At 43.8% G+C, this 16,329-nt stretch overlaps 1 protein-coding gene across 6 annotated transcripts in view; it reads right to left on the bottom strand.

The window, feature by feature from the left end:
• Positions 1–16,329, bottom strand: part of CCDC60 (coiled-coil domain containing 60) — a 184,764-nt gene that overhangs the window by 34,874 nt on the left and 133,561 nt on the right. For all 6 annotated transcript variants that reach the window (XR_007406169.1, XR_004809380.2, XR_007406171.1 and 3 more), the window contains 6 exons: positions 10,974–11,058; positions 7,839–7,910; positions 5,272–5,328; positions 4,475–4,597; positions 2,504–2,635; positions 379–568 (listed from right to left, as the gene is read on the bottom strand). Coding sequence is in view for 2 of the 6 variants with exons in the window: in XM_035706330.2 (XP_035562223.1) it covers positions 379–568; positions 2,504–2,635; positions 4,475–4,597; positions 5,272–5,328; positions 7,839–7,910; positions 10,974–11,058 (659 nt within the window). In the remaining 4 variants the exon portion in view is untranslated. The remainder of the gene's footprint in view (positions 1–378; positions 569–2,503; positions 2,636–4,474; positions 4,598–5,271; positions 5,329–7,838; positions 7,911–10,973; positions 11,059–16,329) is intronic.

Below are 16,329 nucleotides of genomic sequence, written 5' to 3'. Positions count from 1 at the left end.
TGGTTTGAAGCCTCAGATTCTGCATTTCTAAAAAGCACCCAGGTGAGGTCTATGCTCCACAGGCGAGATTTAGAATGCTCCTTATTATGATTGCATTATTTATTTTATTTTCTTGCCTATTTATTTATGTCTCTCCAAAGCCTCCAAGTTTCCCCAGGGGGCACCATTTACACAGAATATAATGTCCCCTGGAGTTGAACCACCAAGGTCATGTAGTAATCCCTCGCCTGTTCGAGATGATGAGCTCTGTGGAGGCAGAGACCTTATGTCTTTTTAATTGTGTCTGCAGCTTTTAAACAGTGCCTAGATGTTGAGAGATGACTGACTGAAAAAGGGCACCAGAGGCATAGTGCGAAGCAGACAGAACATGGTAGTTACCTCGATAGCCACAGCAATATCTGGAGAGCACAGCTCCCAGATCCTCAGGTCCTGTAGCACCTTCAGGAAGACACGGGGCCGAATCCTGAGGTCCAGGTTTTCTCCAAACTTCTGCAGTTTTGCCAGGATCTTTTTAGCAGGGCGGAAATTCTTCAGATCTTCAGGGAGTTTGGACAGTAGATCAAAGTACCTTCAATTCGCAAACCCAAGAAGAGAGGGCCAGTTAGGAAGCTGCTAGGGCGTGAGGCGTGAGTCTGAGTATCTTAGGTCCTACATCCCCACTTTCTCTTTCTACCACTCATGTGATGTCTCCAGGGCAGCATCATCTTTATTTGGGAGAGCAGCCTCCATCCTGAGTATAAAGGGCTCACAGGTCAGGCACGTCTTTTGTTTTTTAGGGGTAGTAAAAACCTGGATCGTGATCTGCATCTCATTAAAAAACAAATTAAGGGCATGCTTTAAAGCATTTCTGGTTTTTCTATCAAGCAGACAATATGAAAAGCCACAACAAAGGAAGGGGCACCGAGATTTTTGAAGCTTCTTTTTTGAGAGTTAATCAGACCAGGGAGGACACTGACATATCTGTGGAATCCCTACCAGGATGCAAGGGGCTCTCATGCCCAAGATGAAGGAGGAGGATGAGGAAGGGGAAGTGTGTATATTCGCCCTTGAGAGTGAGTAAGCTTGGACCACAGCTTTGTATGTTTCAGTGAGTTTTGAGAACCTTTCTGAATGCTGCAACAGTGTGTGAGGGTAGTTTGGTAATCCATTCTTGAGATGGTAGCAAGAAGGTAGATTCTAACCTGGAGGTGGTTCAGGTTACCAGGGTGTAAGGCAGAGGATGACATCGCTTTAAAAAAGAAAAAAGGATTCTCCCCCCTGATGTAGATGAATCAATTGTAGAGAAATATGAAGAAATTGATCATTCAGGGATGCCTGAATGGCTCAGTGATTGAGCATCTGCCTTTGGATCAGGGTGTGATCCTGGGTCCTAGGATTGAGTCCTGCATTAGGCTCCTTGCAAGGAGCCTGCTTCTCTCTCCATCTATGTCTCTGCCTCTCTCTCTCTCTGTGTCTCTCATGAATAAATAAATCTTAAAAAAAAAAAAGAAATTGACCATCTAATTTTGGGCTATGTGCACAGCTTTGTATTTTATATTTTGTGGTGTATATTTATTTGTGTCTCTTGTAAGCTCCCATTCCACATTATTAAAATCATGAAGGGATTCTGGGTACATTTTTAGGCTTTCTCATCTTACTCTTAGATCTTGATTTACTCACCCTGCCATGATGGGGTTCATGGCAGACTCCAAATTCTATATTGCAGATGAGCATAGCAACTGGGGTTAGACAAGGGTTTAAATCTGGGTTTAAATCTTGAGGTTTCCTTATTTACAAAGCAGAGATTACTATGTAACTTTCAGGATTTTTGTGGGAAATAAAATAGATAATTTAGGAAAATTTATTTTTTTTCAAAAATTTTATTTATTCATGAGAGACACACACAGAGAGAGGCAGAGACACAGGCAGAAGGAGAAGCAGGCTCCACGCAGGGAGCCTGATGTGGGACTCGATCCTGGGTCTCCAGGATCAGGCCCTGGGCTGAAGGTGGTGCTAAACTGCTGAGCCACCCTGGCTGCCCCAGGAAAATTTCTTAAGGTAGTGTCTACCACCCAGGAATTGCTCAATTCATGTTGCTTTGTACCTATACTATCACCCCCATACCAGGGCACAGTGTTCCTAGGACATGCTTGCCTGGTTTTATATCCTAAGGGGTCAGATTATTTGGGGGGAATATAGGGATTGACCCAGACACCTCACAATTTGTCGAAATGTTTAGGTGGTTTGCCTCATCTGCCTCTCCCAAAGGGCTGACAAATTAGTCCTTATTTGCAAGTCTGAATCAAACAGAAGATAAATATGGAGCATACAGTTGTTGGATTTTCTGTAAATCAGGAACTGAGGGGTTCTTGCCCGACTGCCTTTTGTGGGGGGGGGGGGTTGCTGCTGGTGGCCATTAACAGTCTTGAAGGATAATGGGATCAAATGTGATTTTTTTAAATAACAGCCCGTTCCCCCTCCACCCATGTCGAGGACCATCTTATCTGGCTCTTAGGATCTTTACCAGTGGTCTGCAATTTCTTCTGCATCCCCTTTTATCATGGAGGCTTGATGTCTCATTTTTGCTATATCCTTTTCAAAATTCGAGACAATGTTGAAAGAATGGAACTTCTGGAGAACTCTCTCTTCTTGGCGCCTACATCACACATTGTATGAAAAAGAGGAAAGAGATCAGACCCCCGTCTTCTTTACCCATCCGGGTTGCCCTTTGAGATCTGACTTAAATACCCTTTTCTTCATGAAATCCTCAGCCTTCTCAGACACTCTTCAATTTACAATGTGGCTCAGGCCCCAAGGTGACACAACTCTCTCCAAGGTCCTGAAATGCTCCCTTCTTGCTAAATCCAGTCACTTTTTATCAGCCTTCTTTCTCTACCTACTACTTTTGATTGTATTTACACAGTTTTCTAACTGGAAAATAGAGGGTAATAATGGTTCTGGTGCTTGGGGGTGAGGATTAAATGATACAATGTGTGCAAAGTACTGGGCTTAATGCCAGATGCACAGTAGGTGTTTAACTCAAGTTGATTCCTCTTTTCCCCACTCCCCTTATCATTTTGAGCATATGTCCTAGCTCTCTTAAGGAGTCTTTAAACTATAAACATAACCGTGTTACTCACCTGTATACAACTTTCAATGGCTTTCCATTTTATTTGGAATAAAGTTCCTTGAGTAACCTGCTCTCCAAGGCTCCGGATTATTCAGCCTCTACAGCATTTTCCAGCTTGGCATTTTATACTTTGGCTCTGAACAAAGTTCTGAGGTAAAGTTCAACCTCCACAGCTGGGCTAGCAAGACCTTTTATGATCTTGTCTCTGTCTCTCTAATTACCATGAAAGCAGCATAAGCCCCAACCACACCTGACTACTGGCAGCTCCTAGTGCCCTGTACCCCTTCTGGCCTCTAAGACTTTGCTGTTGTTTTCCATTGGAACTCGTGTCCCTCCTTGCCTCTTCTTATGCAACTCTCCAGGTTCAAATTCCACCTTTACTACTTAACCACTGGGTGACCTTTGACAAGAGACATCTCTGAGCCCACTTTTCTTATCTATAAGATGGGTCTAATAACAGCATCTGCTTCATAGGATTTTTGTGAGGGCTAAATGATAAATACAAAGCTCTTACACATGGTAAGAGCCCTGGCTTGTATATAGTAAAAATCTCACCGATTTTTTATTGAACTGAAAATGTTGTTTCCTCCAGGAAGATCTTTCTGATTGCTGTCTCAGGCTAGGTAAGACATCATTTTCATGTGTTCCCTTAGCCCCAGGCTCATTCCCATGTTGACCCTCATCATCTGTGTGGTAACTGCCTGTTTATTTGTCTGTCTCACTCATCAGATGGGGGCTCCCAGAAGGTGAGGGCAAGTCATCTCCCAGTGAGCAGTCAGAGCAGCTAACCCCTCGATGCTCCCAGAGTGAGAGACCAAAGTGTCACAAGTATAACCTTCGTTGAGTGGAATAGATGAATTTCACTGGGGTGAATGGTCACCACAGTCAAGGGGCAGGCTGGGAAGGGAAACACTTATTGGGTATCAGAGTAGGAAAGAAAATCTTCCAGTAGCCCACCAATGCTCTTAAAATCAAGTTCCAAGTCTGAAGTGGGGCATTCATGGCTGTGTATACTTTTCCTGCTGCCTGAAATGTCCTTCCACTGTCTTAGATCACCAACAATTCCTCACCTGTCAAAGCTCAGTCTAAAGTCACCTCCTTAGAGAAGTCCCCCTGGATTACCCAGCCTAAATTAGGTCCTCATGATTTTTCTCATGGCACCCTGTTATCTTCCTGTATGGCAATCTACATTTGTTATCAATTTAGCTATTTGTTTCTGCCCATATTTCCCAGGAAACTGTAATCTCTCCAAGAGCAGGAAATGTGTCCCTATTCCCTGCTAAGCCCCAGCACCTGGCATCAGTGGGCTCATGGTGGGTACTAGATGAATATCCTTTGGGTGAATGGATGTTTGTGTACCCTTACTTCATGAGGATTTCCATCTTATCTTGAAGACAGAAGCCAGCCTCCTGGGCCACACCATAAAACTTGGCCCTCATGGTGCTGCATACGCCACTCTTGCACTGGATGATATCATGGTTGGTGCAGCTGTAGACACAGATATGAAGAGTTTAGGGGACAAAGCCCCAGGATCAGACCCGTGAGGCTGGATTACTTGGGCCCCAAGGTGCTCTGCCATGGAGATTCTCTGCACCACCCTGGGTTCCCTACTCCCACCTGGATTTTCTCTCAGCATTTCCCTGGATGTAGGAAGGATAGGTCTTCCCAACAATTCAGGCTAGTGGTTCAGGCTTTATTAAACAAGGCCACAGGGAGACATCTGGTCACTTGAGCCCAGCAAATGTTAAGGAGAGTGAGATCAAATGCAATCAGGAGCTGGGAAACCCAGGTTCAAACTCCTGTACCACCATTTCTTAGCTGTGTGGCCTCGGGCAAGACAGCTCACCTGGCCAGGTCTCACTTTGCTCCTCCATATAATGGGATAATGCTCCCACTTCATAGAATTGGTTTTGGGGAATAAGCAAGATAATGAATATGAAATCCTTCACCCAGTGCCTGGCACAGAGAGGAATTTGTTGCCATTGTCTGCATTGGCATCTTGCCTGTGAGCCCCTTGCCCTGGGTATCCCTTGTCTTTAAGCATTGTGTATGGCTTCAGGGGGTCTAGTCTGCATTGGGTTCTTTCCACACCTCTGGGAAGACAGATGATGTGGTTGCCACAGTGCCTTTGCCCAGCTTGTTCTCTTGCCCATCTGGCCTACCTTTTAGACTTCTTCTGGATGATTTGAGTGTGGCTTTCTCCACTTGTACTGCTGGATCTGTCAATGAAACATGAAGGGATGATTTCAGGTTGCCTGTAGCCTACTTTTCATAAAGAGGGTTCTTTGGGGGCTCCCACGACACCAGTTAGCCTCCAGGATTCAGAGAAGGGAGGTGGCTCAATCAAGGGACCTGTCGTAGAACTGAGTGCATATTTTCCCCACTTCTTTGCCCTTGCTTCTTACCCATATCCCCTGCCTGGAGGGTCTTTCTTGTTTCTTCTCCACCTGCTCAAATCCAACCACCTTATGGTCTATAGCAATTTCTGCCAGCTCTGACTCTTCTAGTCTGACTTTGACCTTCTGTCTCTGTATATTGTCAGGATGACATATTTGCTGGATCCCAGTTTCATTTGTACACAATCGAACTTTCCCTCTAGAGGGCAAGTTCACTTGGGAGCCCTTCCATTTTCCTCTCTATACCAATTAGCATGCAACCCTGCGGCTGAGTGCAGATCTGGTGAAGGGATGGTCAAGTCCTTCTGATCATGGTGTTGATGTTCCCAACCCCGGACTACTTCTTCATTCAAGGATTCCCTTCTCTAAACTGGACCCTGAGCTGACAACTCACTTCGCTTTACTTTGGAGGCAGACAGAGCTGACTCCAGAGCCCAAACCTGGCACCACCACCTCCCAGTCTCTGGGCAAGCACCTCCGCTCTGGATCATTAATGTCCTCATCTGTGATCAGTCAACTCTTCATGACATTGAGCCCTTTCTAGGTGTGGGCTGATTGACTTCCTTGAGTGGCCACTCCCTCCTGTGGCTCTGCCTGGTCAGAGATCCTGGAAGGGGGTGAAGCTCCTTTGCTCATGCCCATCCCTCCCCTGTACCTTCTCCCAGGTTCTTCAGTGCCAGTGTCTCGCACCTTCTCTCTTGCCGTCTCCCTTTCTTTTTACCAAATGCTTGGAAAACTTATTTGACTGCCTTCTCTGTGTGGTTCTAGAAAGGATAAGTCTGTTTTTCTTATCTCTGTAATGTGCAGCTGACCCTTCCCTTCTGGCTCTGTAGCACCTAGAATTTCTTTAGGTAGGCTGGCCACTTCCCAGACTCCTTTCCATAGGAAAGGTCCTGACCTTTGCTGCTTTCTCCAGGGGTTCAGAGGACTGGATCTAGAAGTCTTAGCTCTGGTAGTTGATGGATTGAGCCGTTATCCCATCTCTCTGGGATGCAGGCCAGGAATAGTACCCAGAGGTCCTTGAATTTGGATTCCAACCAACTGCCCCAACCCCTGCAGATGAATTCTTTGGGTGAGTATATTGGCTTTGACCTTCCTCCTGTAGATGACTGTCGTCTAGCACTGACAGTGTGACTCAGGGAGGAGATGTGATAAAAGAACAAATAGGAATAAACAACAAAGACCCTTTCCCTGTCTCTGTCTCACTTTTCCTGGGCTCTCCTAGAATTTCAGCCATACTTATTTCTGCTCAATGCCCCTAAGCTTCCTCCTATCTCAGGCCCTTTGCACATGCTATTCCTTTGGCTTGGAACACTATTCCCACCTATCCCCACCTATCTGCACCATAGGCTAGCTAAGTCTTCTTTTCTTCAGGATGTTAGCTCAAACTCAGTCTTAAGTCTCTGGTGCTCAACATTTACCCAGTCCTCCTTACTTTTCCCTCAGAACACTTCCCATGGTCATGATTATTTGGCTAACTTTGTGGGATTAATAAATGCATGGCTCTCTCATTAGGCCAGTAATTCTTAACCATGGGCAGGGTTCAAGGAGTCCATGAAAGCAGATAGAAGAAAGGTTACATCTTTCAACTAGCCTACATATTTCAACTAGCCTGTAGCAGAAATGGAAATCCCATGTATTTGTACAATACAAATTCCTGGGTGATTACAATCATGGAAGCTACTTTGAAAGATCATTTACACTCAACACTAATCTAAAATTACAGTAGTTATTAGATCTGCTGCTAAGTCTTATTATATAATTCATTGCTAAAGCAGCTCATAGATGACTATATCCCAAATTTGGTTGTAATATCGTAATCTACAGTACAATAGATTTCTTTGCAAACCTTTATAATTTACAGTAAGCATTTAAAAGCATTTTTCTGGAAGGATCTGTAACACAAAAAATGTTATGACCCCAGTCCAGATTGTGAGATCCCTGAGGGCAGACTGTGTATGGCCTCTTTGCTGTTGAATCCCTCCAAACCTAGCACAGATCCTGGCACATGGAGGGACTGATAAGTATACTCAGGATAAGTAACGAATGGGGTGGACCTCCCCTCCCTCATTATAAATCATCCAAATAAAGAGAGAAAGGGTGGTCTTGTAACATAACCCTCTCTGCTTCATAGCTCTCCATGACTGGAAGATTTTACCTTTATACAGTTTGAGTTAGGAGAAAGACACCTGGATACTCACCCTCAGCCCCAGAAATTAAGGGACTTATTTCTAGTCAAGAAGGAAAAAGTACCCCACTACCTGCCCCACTTACCATGGTCTGGTAAGGGACATCTCTTTAACGGTCCCTGTAACTGTGAGGTGCCCGCCTACCTTGATTTGTGGGTGGTCTGTATGTCTTTATTGGTGGAATCGCTCTTGTTTTGTCTGATCATTGGCAAGATACTGCAAAGCAAGATGAGTCTCTTAATAAGGCACAGAATATATGGTGCCCCTAAGCCAGAAAGTATCGGTGGAAGGATGGAGAATTCTCTTTCTACAGCAAGGATCCTGACATTTTACTGGGCATGGGAATCATCTGGAGAGATTGCTACTAATACAAATTCCTGGACCATAACCTCAGGGATTTGGATACATCAGACCCTGAGTAAAGCCCCGGAAGCTGCATTTACAATCACACACACACACACACACACACACACACACACACACACACACACTTCTAATACAGGTGTGCAGAGAGCACATTTTGAAACCGTAGAATTTCTCAGCTTGAAGTGCTTGTTTAAAAATACAGTTTCTTCTGGAGATCCTGATTCAGTGGGTCTGGGATGAAGACTAAAAATTTGTATTTTTAACAAGCATCTCAGCTAATTCTGCTCCTCAGAGACATTTAAAAAATACTGTTAGAAGATTTTAAGAAAGATAATCTTTCTGGGTGATGTTATGGTCTGAGTGTTTGCATCCCTCCAAATTCACATGTTGAAACCCTAATCCCCAAGGTGAAGGTATTAGGAGCTGAAGGCTTTGGGAGGTGATAAGCTCATGAGGTCAGAGCTCTCATGATTGGGATTAGTCTCTTATAAAAGAAAGTCCAGGGAATTCCCTTCCCCTTTGCAAGGTTACAGTGAGAAGACAATCATCTATGGGGAAGGCCCTCACTGGACACCGAATCTGCTAGAACCTTGATTTTGGACTCCTCAACCTCCAAAACTGTGAGAAATAAGTATCTGTTGTTTGTAAGCCACATATTCCATGGTATTTTTGTTACAGCAGCCCAAACAGACTAAGATGACTAGAGAGCAGTCTGGCCTTGAGGCTGGAGCTGGTCCAGTTGACTTTTAAGGGTTATGAAAGCCCAAGATTTCTATGTCAGCCCTGATGGGAACAGATTTGGGACCTGCACTGAAAAAGGAATCCAGATTCTAAAATGAAGTTGGCAGAAGAAAATGTGCAGCTTTTCTTCACTGTCTCTTTGCAGCTCTACAGAGAAGCCTCTGTTATCTGCTGCCTCTGGAAGAGATTAGGGAGATTTTTCTCCCAGAGGAATTGAGGAGCATGGGAAATTTCAACAGGTTCTTGCTCTGTCACCATGGTTATTGTAATCACTGAAGTGAATGCAAAGGCCATGTGATGAGTTTTGTGTTCTCATGTGGTTTTGTCTTTTGAGGACCATATGCAAGTCACACATCCTCCTTCTCCATTCATGTTCGTGAGGCGTTGGTAATGAGAAGTTGTTAAAAAAAACCTGCTTCAAAAATGTGCTGTGAGGATTCCGTGGGATGCTATGTGTGAAATAAAAGTACCACCACCACCACCACCACCACAACCATGGCTGCCATGTATTGAGTGCTTGTAATATGCCTGGCACATGCTAATATGTTAAATGCATTATTTCACCTAAATTCTTAAAATGACTTATTGAAATAGATAATTTCTACAACAATAATAATACTTTACAAAACTAATATTATTTAATTCTCACTACAACCCTTTGGGATAGGTTGTTAATAAGCCTCATTTTACACAATGGGAATCATACTCAGAGCGGTGAAGCAACTTTCTCAATCAACATCACAAGGCAATTAAATGATGGGGATGGAGATCGGCCCTAGCCTACTTGGTTCCAAGGGCAGTGCACACAATCTCATATTATAGACGTGAAAACTGAGGCTCAGAGAAAGGCTAAGTCAGATTCTTCTAGGTTTTGAATGTGTGCCAGTCTGACTTCAACATCAGTGTTCATGCTGTGAGTTCTTACCAAGGAGGGAGACTCATAGAGCTGATGCTTCATTATTAGCATCTGTCTCTGATGCTGGTAAATCAGAAACAGCAGCCAGAGCCTTGAAGGCCAACATTATCTCTGGATGCCTCCAAGGGCCACCCTCCGAACCCTGATGCAAGTTGAGGCAGCAACAAAACAAACTCATCATTAGCAAGCAGTGGTGGGTGTGATGCACGTGCAAGTGCTTGGTGAACTGTAATTATGGTAATAACAATAACCAATAAGTCATAGCCAGCATCCCAGTAGGCTGAAAGCAATGAAGAACCTCTTCCAGTGCATCATTTATTTTCAAAAAGTAATTTGCTTACTCAGAGGGATCCATACTTGGGAAAGAAACTCCAGCTCTAGCCTGCATGGTCTCTGAGGTTTTTCGAGGTCAGAAGTCCTGCGGACCAGGCTTCCCACCAGAGGGAAGATACTTCAGGTTCAAGTCTGACGCTATGAGCTGATCATCTTCGTTGATGGCTTGACACTTCTGAGGATCTTTGTTGTTCTTAAGAAGGAAACCAGAATCCTTGAGGTGGTCTTCAAGGTCCCCAGACAGACTTACGCCTCTCTCCATCCCATTCTGGCTTCATTTCAGTTTCTTGAAGGTGCCATGGTCCCTTCTGAACGTGTTTGCACATTTGCTGCCTGAAATGTTCGCCTGCCCTCAACTTTGGCTGCGTGGCTCTTTCTTGCCTCATCCACAATCTCTTACAGTCTCTTCCTTGGAGGAAACTTCTCTGATCCCCCTCCACCCCACCTCACCCACTGCCATCCCAGACTAGATCAGATTCTCCTATTATTCACCTTCTTAGGTCTGAGCTTTCCTCTTTTAATGCTTCTTGCAATAATTAGTACCTAATCCATTCATATTCATAAATATTCAGTAAAAGAGTGGACAAATAACCTTGTAATTCCTAGGAAGCAGTGCAACATAATAATTAAGAGGATGCTTTTTGGAATTAGAAGGCTCTGCATTCAAGTTGTGCCCTTCCCATTCATTAGCTAGGTGACCTTGAACAAGTTACTTAGCCTCTCTGAGCCTCATTTTCTCCTTTGTAAAATAAAGATACTAGTGCCTTCCTTAAAGGGTTGTTGTAAGAACCCAGGGAGGTGATGATACATGTGAACAAGTGTTTGTCACAGAGAAAATGCTCAATAATTTGGAACTGCCTTGGCTAATGTTATAACTATTATTCTGAATTCCTTTATTTGTCCCAGGGGCCAAGAGAAGGTACCTGGATGCTTTCTTTTGCATCCTATTTTCCAACGTGACTGTCCTCTGGGCATCTTCCCGAACCATCTCCAGGAGCTTCTGCAAATCTGAGGGGAACATGAGAGGTCATTGTCCAGAGGGCAGGCGGGGCTGACATCCCCTCTGCTTCTGTGTGTAGGGAGCTGGAGAGGGATAGATGAGGGTGTAGGCAGCCCATAGTGTTTGGCAAGTTGCACATCTCCCTGCTTAAAACTGATGACTCATCATTTTCCCTTTGGACAGCATCTACATTCCTCCATGTGGCCTCTAAGACTTTGCAGGATCTAGCTTCTCCTTTTCTCTCCTGTCTCATCTCACTTCCTTCCCCGACCTTAAACTCTAGTGTAGCCAAAGTATTGTTTCCAATTCTGAGAAGCAACCATCGTGTTCAAGAAACCCTCCCTGATCCCATGGACCTGAAGTTCCAAACTGGTGAACCACAAGCTGAATCCAGCTCACACAGATTTTGTTTGATTTGACGTAGATGCTAACCTTTTACAACTGGAAGGTTTTGTGTAAAAACTCAGACCTCCTGCTTTCCTGGACGAGGCTCTGGGATGGGGCTCATTCTTACTGCATGCAGACAGTGGCCTTTGGGCAGGCACACACGCTCCACCTCCCCCATTGCTCTCGCCACTCCTCATTGCACCTTTTACCTGCATACTAAACGTTGTTGCTTTTTACATGGTATAGAAATACGTCTGTGTACCTATTACGAATTGAAGTGTGTCTTCTCAAAAGATGTGTTGATGTCCTAATCCCCCAGTACCTCAGATTGTGAATTATTCACATTCTTGTTTGGAAATAGAGATGTCACAGGTGCGGTTATTTAAGTTAAGATGAGGTCCTCATGGAGTGAAGTGGGGCCTTAATCCAAGCGGAGACACTCAGGGAGAAGATGACCTGTGATAATGGAGGCAGATGGATTGATCGTGCGTCTAGAGTCAAGTGCCCAGGGTTGCCCAGCTATGACCAGAAGCTAGAAGAGGTGAAGAAGGATTCCCCGCTACAGGCTCCAGAGGAAGTGCAGCCCTGCAACACCTTGATTTTGGATTCCAGCCTCTAGAACTGTGTGAGGCAATACAGTCCATTGTTTTCAGCTGTCTAGTTCATGGTACTTCATTACGGAAGCCCCAGGAAACTAATACACTGACTCAATTTGGAAAATGAAATCTACTGAGAATCAGCTATATTCTTTAAGAAAAGTAGGACAATGGAAATCCTACATGTCTTATATGGATACAGATTTGCAAGTACCTGGCACCATGCTTGTCATAGAACAGTCCCAATCAACATTTGCTGAATAAATAAGTGAATGGCATGGCTAAGGAGCAAAAAAAAAAAAGTGGGAGGAAGTATTTGGGAGAACTTGAGCTGGATTTGGGGCATCAGTGAAGGAGGACAGTACCAGTGGGGACACTTTCCACTTTTCAGTAGGTACCTGTAGTCAATGCAAGTGCTAGTCTCAAAAGCTATACCTGCAGGAGTGAAGCCCAGTGCTTTCTACAGCCATTTGTATCCAGCCTTGTTTATGAATTCAGTCACTGGGTACTGGGACAAGGGCACTGTCCCTTAATGATCTTGGAGCCATCTAGGCTGTGATGAACACCAACATTCAGCCATTTTCCCACTCTATCTTCATCATTCCCAAGTAATGTATCTTCCTACTAATTTGTGGGCATGATTCCATTTGACCCAAATCTGATCTTCATTGTTCTCTTATGATGCCCACCTCCCAGAATCCTTGTGGAGTGTCTAGAAGCCTATTAGTAAGGGGAGCTGGCTGGGGCTGGTTCCTCTGCTTTCTTCCCATCTCCTGGGAACCAAGGAGCAAAATCTGACTCCTCCCCTATTCCTGCTCTCCCCCATATGCAAGCCAGCCTAGAGGTGGGTGGATACTAGCAAGTGGTGGTATCCATCCACTAAGACTCTGGTGACCTGGCATATTGGGCAGCTTTCCTAGAGAATCAAGAAGAAGGCTCCACACTCACCTAATGCACCAAAGATTTTTTTTTTATTCGCCAATAATGCCTGTGGTCAGGTATGGTGCTCACCAATATCAAGCTCCATCCATCACATAGCTGAGGTTGGATACACATGAACTAGGATAAAGCCTGGGGACTCAGGAGGTCCACATCTACTCAAGGCTATCTGGGAGCAGACACTTGTTTGCAAGGGGTGCAGATATACAAAATAGGATTTTCCTAGGAATAGGGCACTGTGATGGAGGCCCACACTCAGAGGAACCTGCTTGGTCCTCAGTTCTCAGAGCTATGGGGATGACATTATCCATTGTTTACAGACAATGGCATACTGTGTTTTCAAATGCCAAATCATACACTGAAGAAAAAAGTTCTGACTTACTTCCTCCATTTCCTATCCACAGCTTGTCTACAAATCTCACTCCTTAGTGACTAAATTCATTTCTTCTGTTTCGGGGAAAAAGAGGAGGTCTTTTTGTTGTATAGGGTTGGGTTGTGGGGGAACATTAGCCGCCATCTTTTTGAGTTGCTGTTGAAATGAGTTTCTCCTCTAACAGCTTCAAGACTGGGAACTTCAAGACTGGCAGGAGAAATGGCCTGGGCTTTGGTTTCTTATGGATCCCCTTGCCATTGATTTGGGGAGGGAATCAGTCTACGGAGAGGCCATAACCTGCTGTCCCCAGTGATTTGCCTCCACAAAGACTTCATTATGCAGCTATCCTGGAAATTAGACCTTGGTCAAATTGTATGTCTCTCAGAATAGGATTCATGAATTCAGAATAAATTTGAGGAGGTTTTAGAAGGCAGTGTAAGTCTGGGAAATTAATCTACTTTTGTCAAGGCTATGACAAATGGGATGGAGGTTAAGGGATAAATAGAGGGGAAAGATGAGGAGGTGGAAGTAGAAAAGCCTTTCTACTTTCTCTCTGGGACATAGGACTCTGGTAAAAATGTATTTCTTAGTCATTGTTGTGCACCCACTGTGTGCTGGGCTGAGGGTGAATAAGACATTATTGTTCCACACTAGTAGCAAGTTCATGTTCCTTTCCTCTATCTTCCTTAGTAATGGAAATATGTGCATGTATGTGTGTGTGCATTTGTCTGTGTGTTTGTACTTTTGTGTGTGTGTAAAGGTAAGCATTAACTAGACCATTGTCCAACATCTTTGGAGCTAAGTGTGCCCCTTGGATAAAACTCTGGGCGATGAGAGTTTAGTAGAAATGTTTATGGAGCTTCTGAGAAGACTGCTTCCATTCAGCTGGGAGTGAGTACTTTTCCACTTCACCTACTTCCTTCTGCTTCCAGCCTAGCATGTGGCTGTGATGACTGGCATTCCAGCCATTTTGATCATAAAATGATGCTGAGTGTGGTGGCGAAGAAAGACAGAAGGAAGTAGGGTTCCTTTTTTTTTTTTTTTTTTTTTGGAAGTAGGGTTCCTGATGACCTTTGGGAGCCATACCAGCCGTGGACTGGTCTTTTTTAATCTGTAAGAAAAATAAACTTTTATCTGTTTTAAGCTACTACTTTTCAGATCTTTGTATCCAGCCAAAAGGAATTCCTACCTGATACAATAATATACAGTTGCAAATTAAAAGAAAGTGCTCAATAAAAGCAAATATAAAGTACTAAGAGAATTGAGGGGAGGCAACCCAGGAGCATCAGGGAAGACTTCACAGTGGAGGGAATATTTAAGCGGGACCTTGAAGGTTGAGTAGCATTCCACCAGACTAAAGGGCCAAAGGTGAAAAGGCACTACAGAGAGAGGATGACATGAAAGAATTTGCATTGTTTAAGAAGAAAACATTTTGGTGAGGTTGGAGTGCCTGGTAGAAGGTGTGAAGTGGTAAGAGCTGAGCCTATTATAACAGCCTGGGACAAGATCAAATGCAATGTCTTAGAGGCAATGGAGAGTCTTGAAAGATGTTAAGCTGGGGAGCACTATATCTTTTTTTTTTTAATTTTATTTAGGGGACCCCTGGGTGGCTCAGCGGTTTGGCACCTGCCGTTGGTCTAGGGCGCAATCCTGGAATCCCGGGATCGAGTCCCACGTCAGGCTCCCGGCATGGAGACTGCTTCTCCTTCTGCCTGTGTCTCTGCCTCTCTCTCTCTATATATATATATCTATCTATCATGAATAAATAAATAAAATCTTTTAAAAAATAAAATAAAAAAATGAAAATTTTATTTATTTACTTACTTAGGGAGAGTGTGTGAGCAGGGGGAGGGACAGAAGGAGAGAGAGATCGAGAATCCCAAGCAGATTCTGCACTTAGCATGGAGCCCAACATGGGGCTTGATCTCACGACCCTGAGATCATGACCTGAGCTGAAATCAGAAGTTGGACACTCAACTGACTGAGGCACCCTGGTGCCCCTATCTCAGATTTTTAATTCAGAAATTTCCTTCTGGCTAAACATGGAAACATGGGCAAGTGAGGGCAAAGCAGGAAGAAGAGAGACTAGGAGACTGTTGCTGTCATATGGGTGAGAGGTAATGAGAATGTGGACTGGGGCAAGGGGAGTGCTCCAAACTCAGGTACCCAGAGGGTTAGGTACCAGATGGGTGACATGAGCTAGTGTTAAGAAAAATCAAGTTTCTTTCTTGGTCTTTAATTTCCCACTTTTTCTAGAGACTTGTTTAAAACATAGAGATTAAGTGTGACATAAGGGCCAGATTGCCTGGGTTCAAATTCTGACCTCATCACTTACTAGATGTGTGACTTTGAGCAAATAATTTAACCTCCGTGTGTCCCAATTTTCTCATATACAAAATAGGCATAAAAAGTGTTATGAGGATTCATTGAATTTATATGCAAAAAAATTGTGTATATATGTATATATATACACACAATTAGTTTGTATATGCTAGAGGCTAGAATAGTGCCTGGTACATAAAAGTCTTCTTAAGCATTAATTATTGTACTTTCATCATCATGATCATTATCATCCTTATTCTAGAGAAAACAGTAGGGCAAATGAAATGATAAATGACCATGCACTTGGCCCGTTGAGAACAATGCTTGAATGTAATAGGGAGTGGTAAGGACTGGGGAAAACTAGCCAGCACATGCCCTACCTAAAAGGAGCAGCTCCAGTTGAATGTTGTGCAGGGTTGTGGGTCCACTCTTATACCAGTGCTGTGTTTTTTTTTTTTTTTAATTAAAATTTTTTATGTAAAATCAAATCGTAAAATATCCCCCTACTTTTTTTAAATGAAACCTTGTGTATTAAACAAAACATAAATGTCAGGAACTAGCCTACATGCCCTAGTTTTCTATCTCTACACTAAGAGTAAGTAATGGAAATGAAGAGAGAAGATTTAAGAGTTTTGGGAGATAGGATTGATGGGAGTGGTTAA

The sequence above is a fragment of the Canis lupus genome, chromosome 26 (assembly GCF_003254725.2).
Source record: "Canis lupus dingo isolate Sandy chromosome 26, ASM325472v2, whole genome shotgun sequence".
In the NCBI taxonomy this organism is placed as follows: Eukaryota; Metazoa; Chordata; class Mammalia; order Carnivora; family Canidae; genus Canis; species Canis lupus.
Note: the sequence above shows the minus strand (reverse complement) of the source record. Positions and strands in the feature narration are given on the sequence as shown.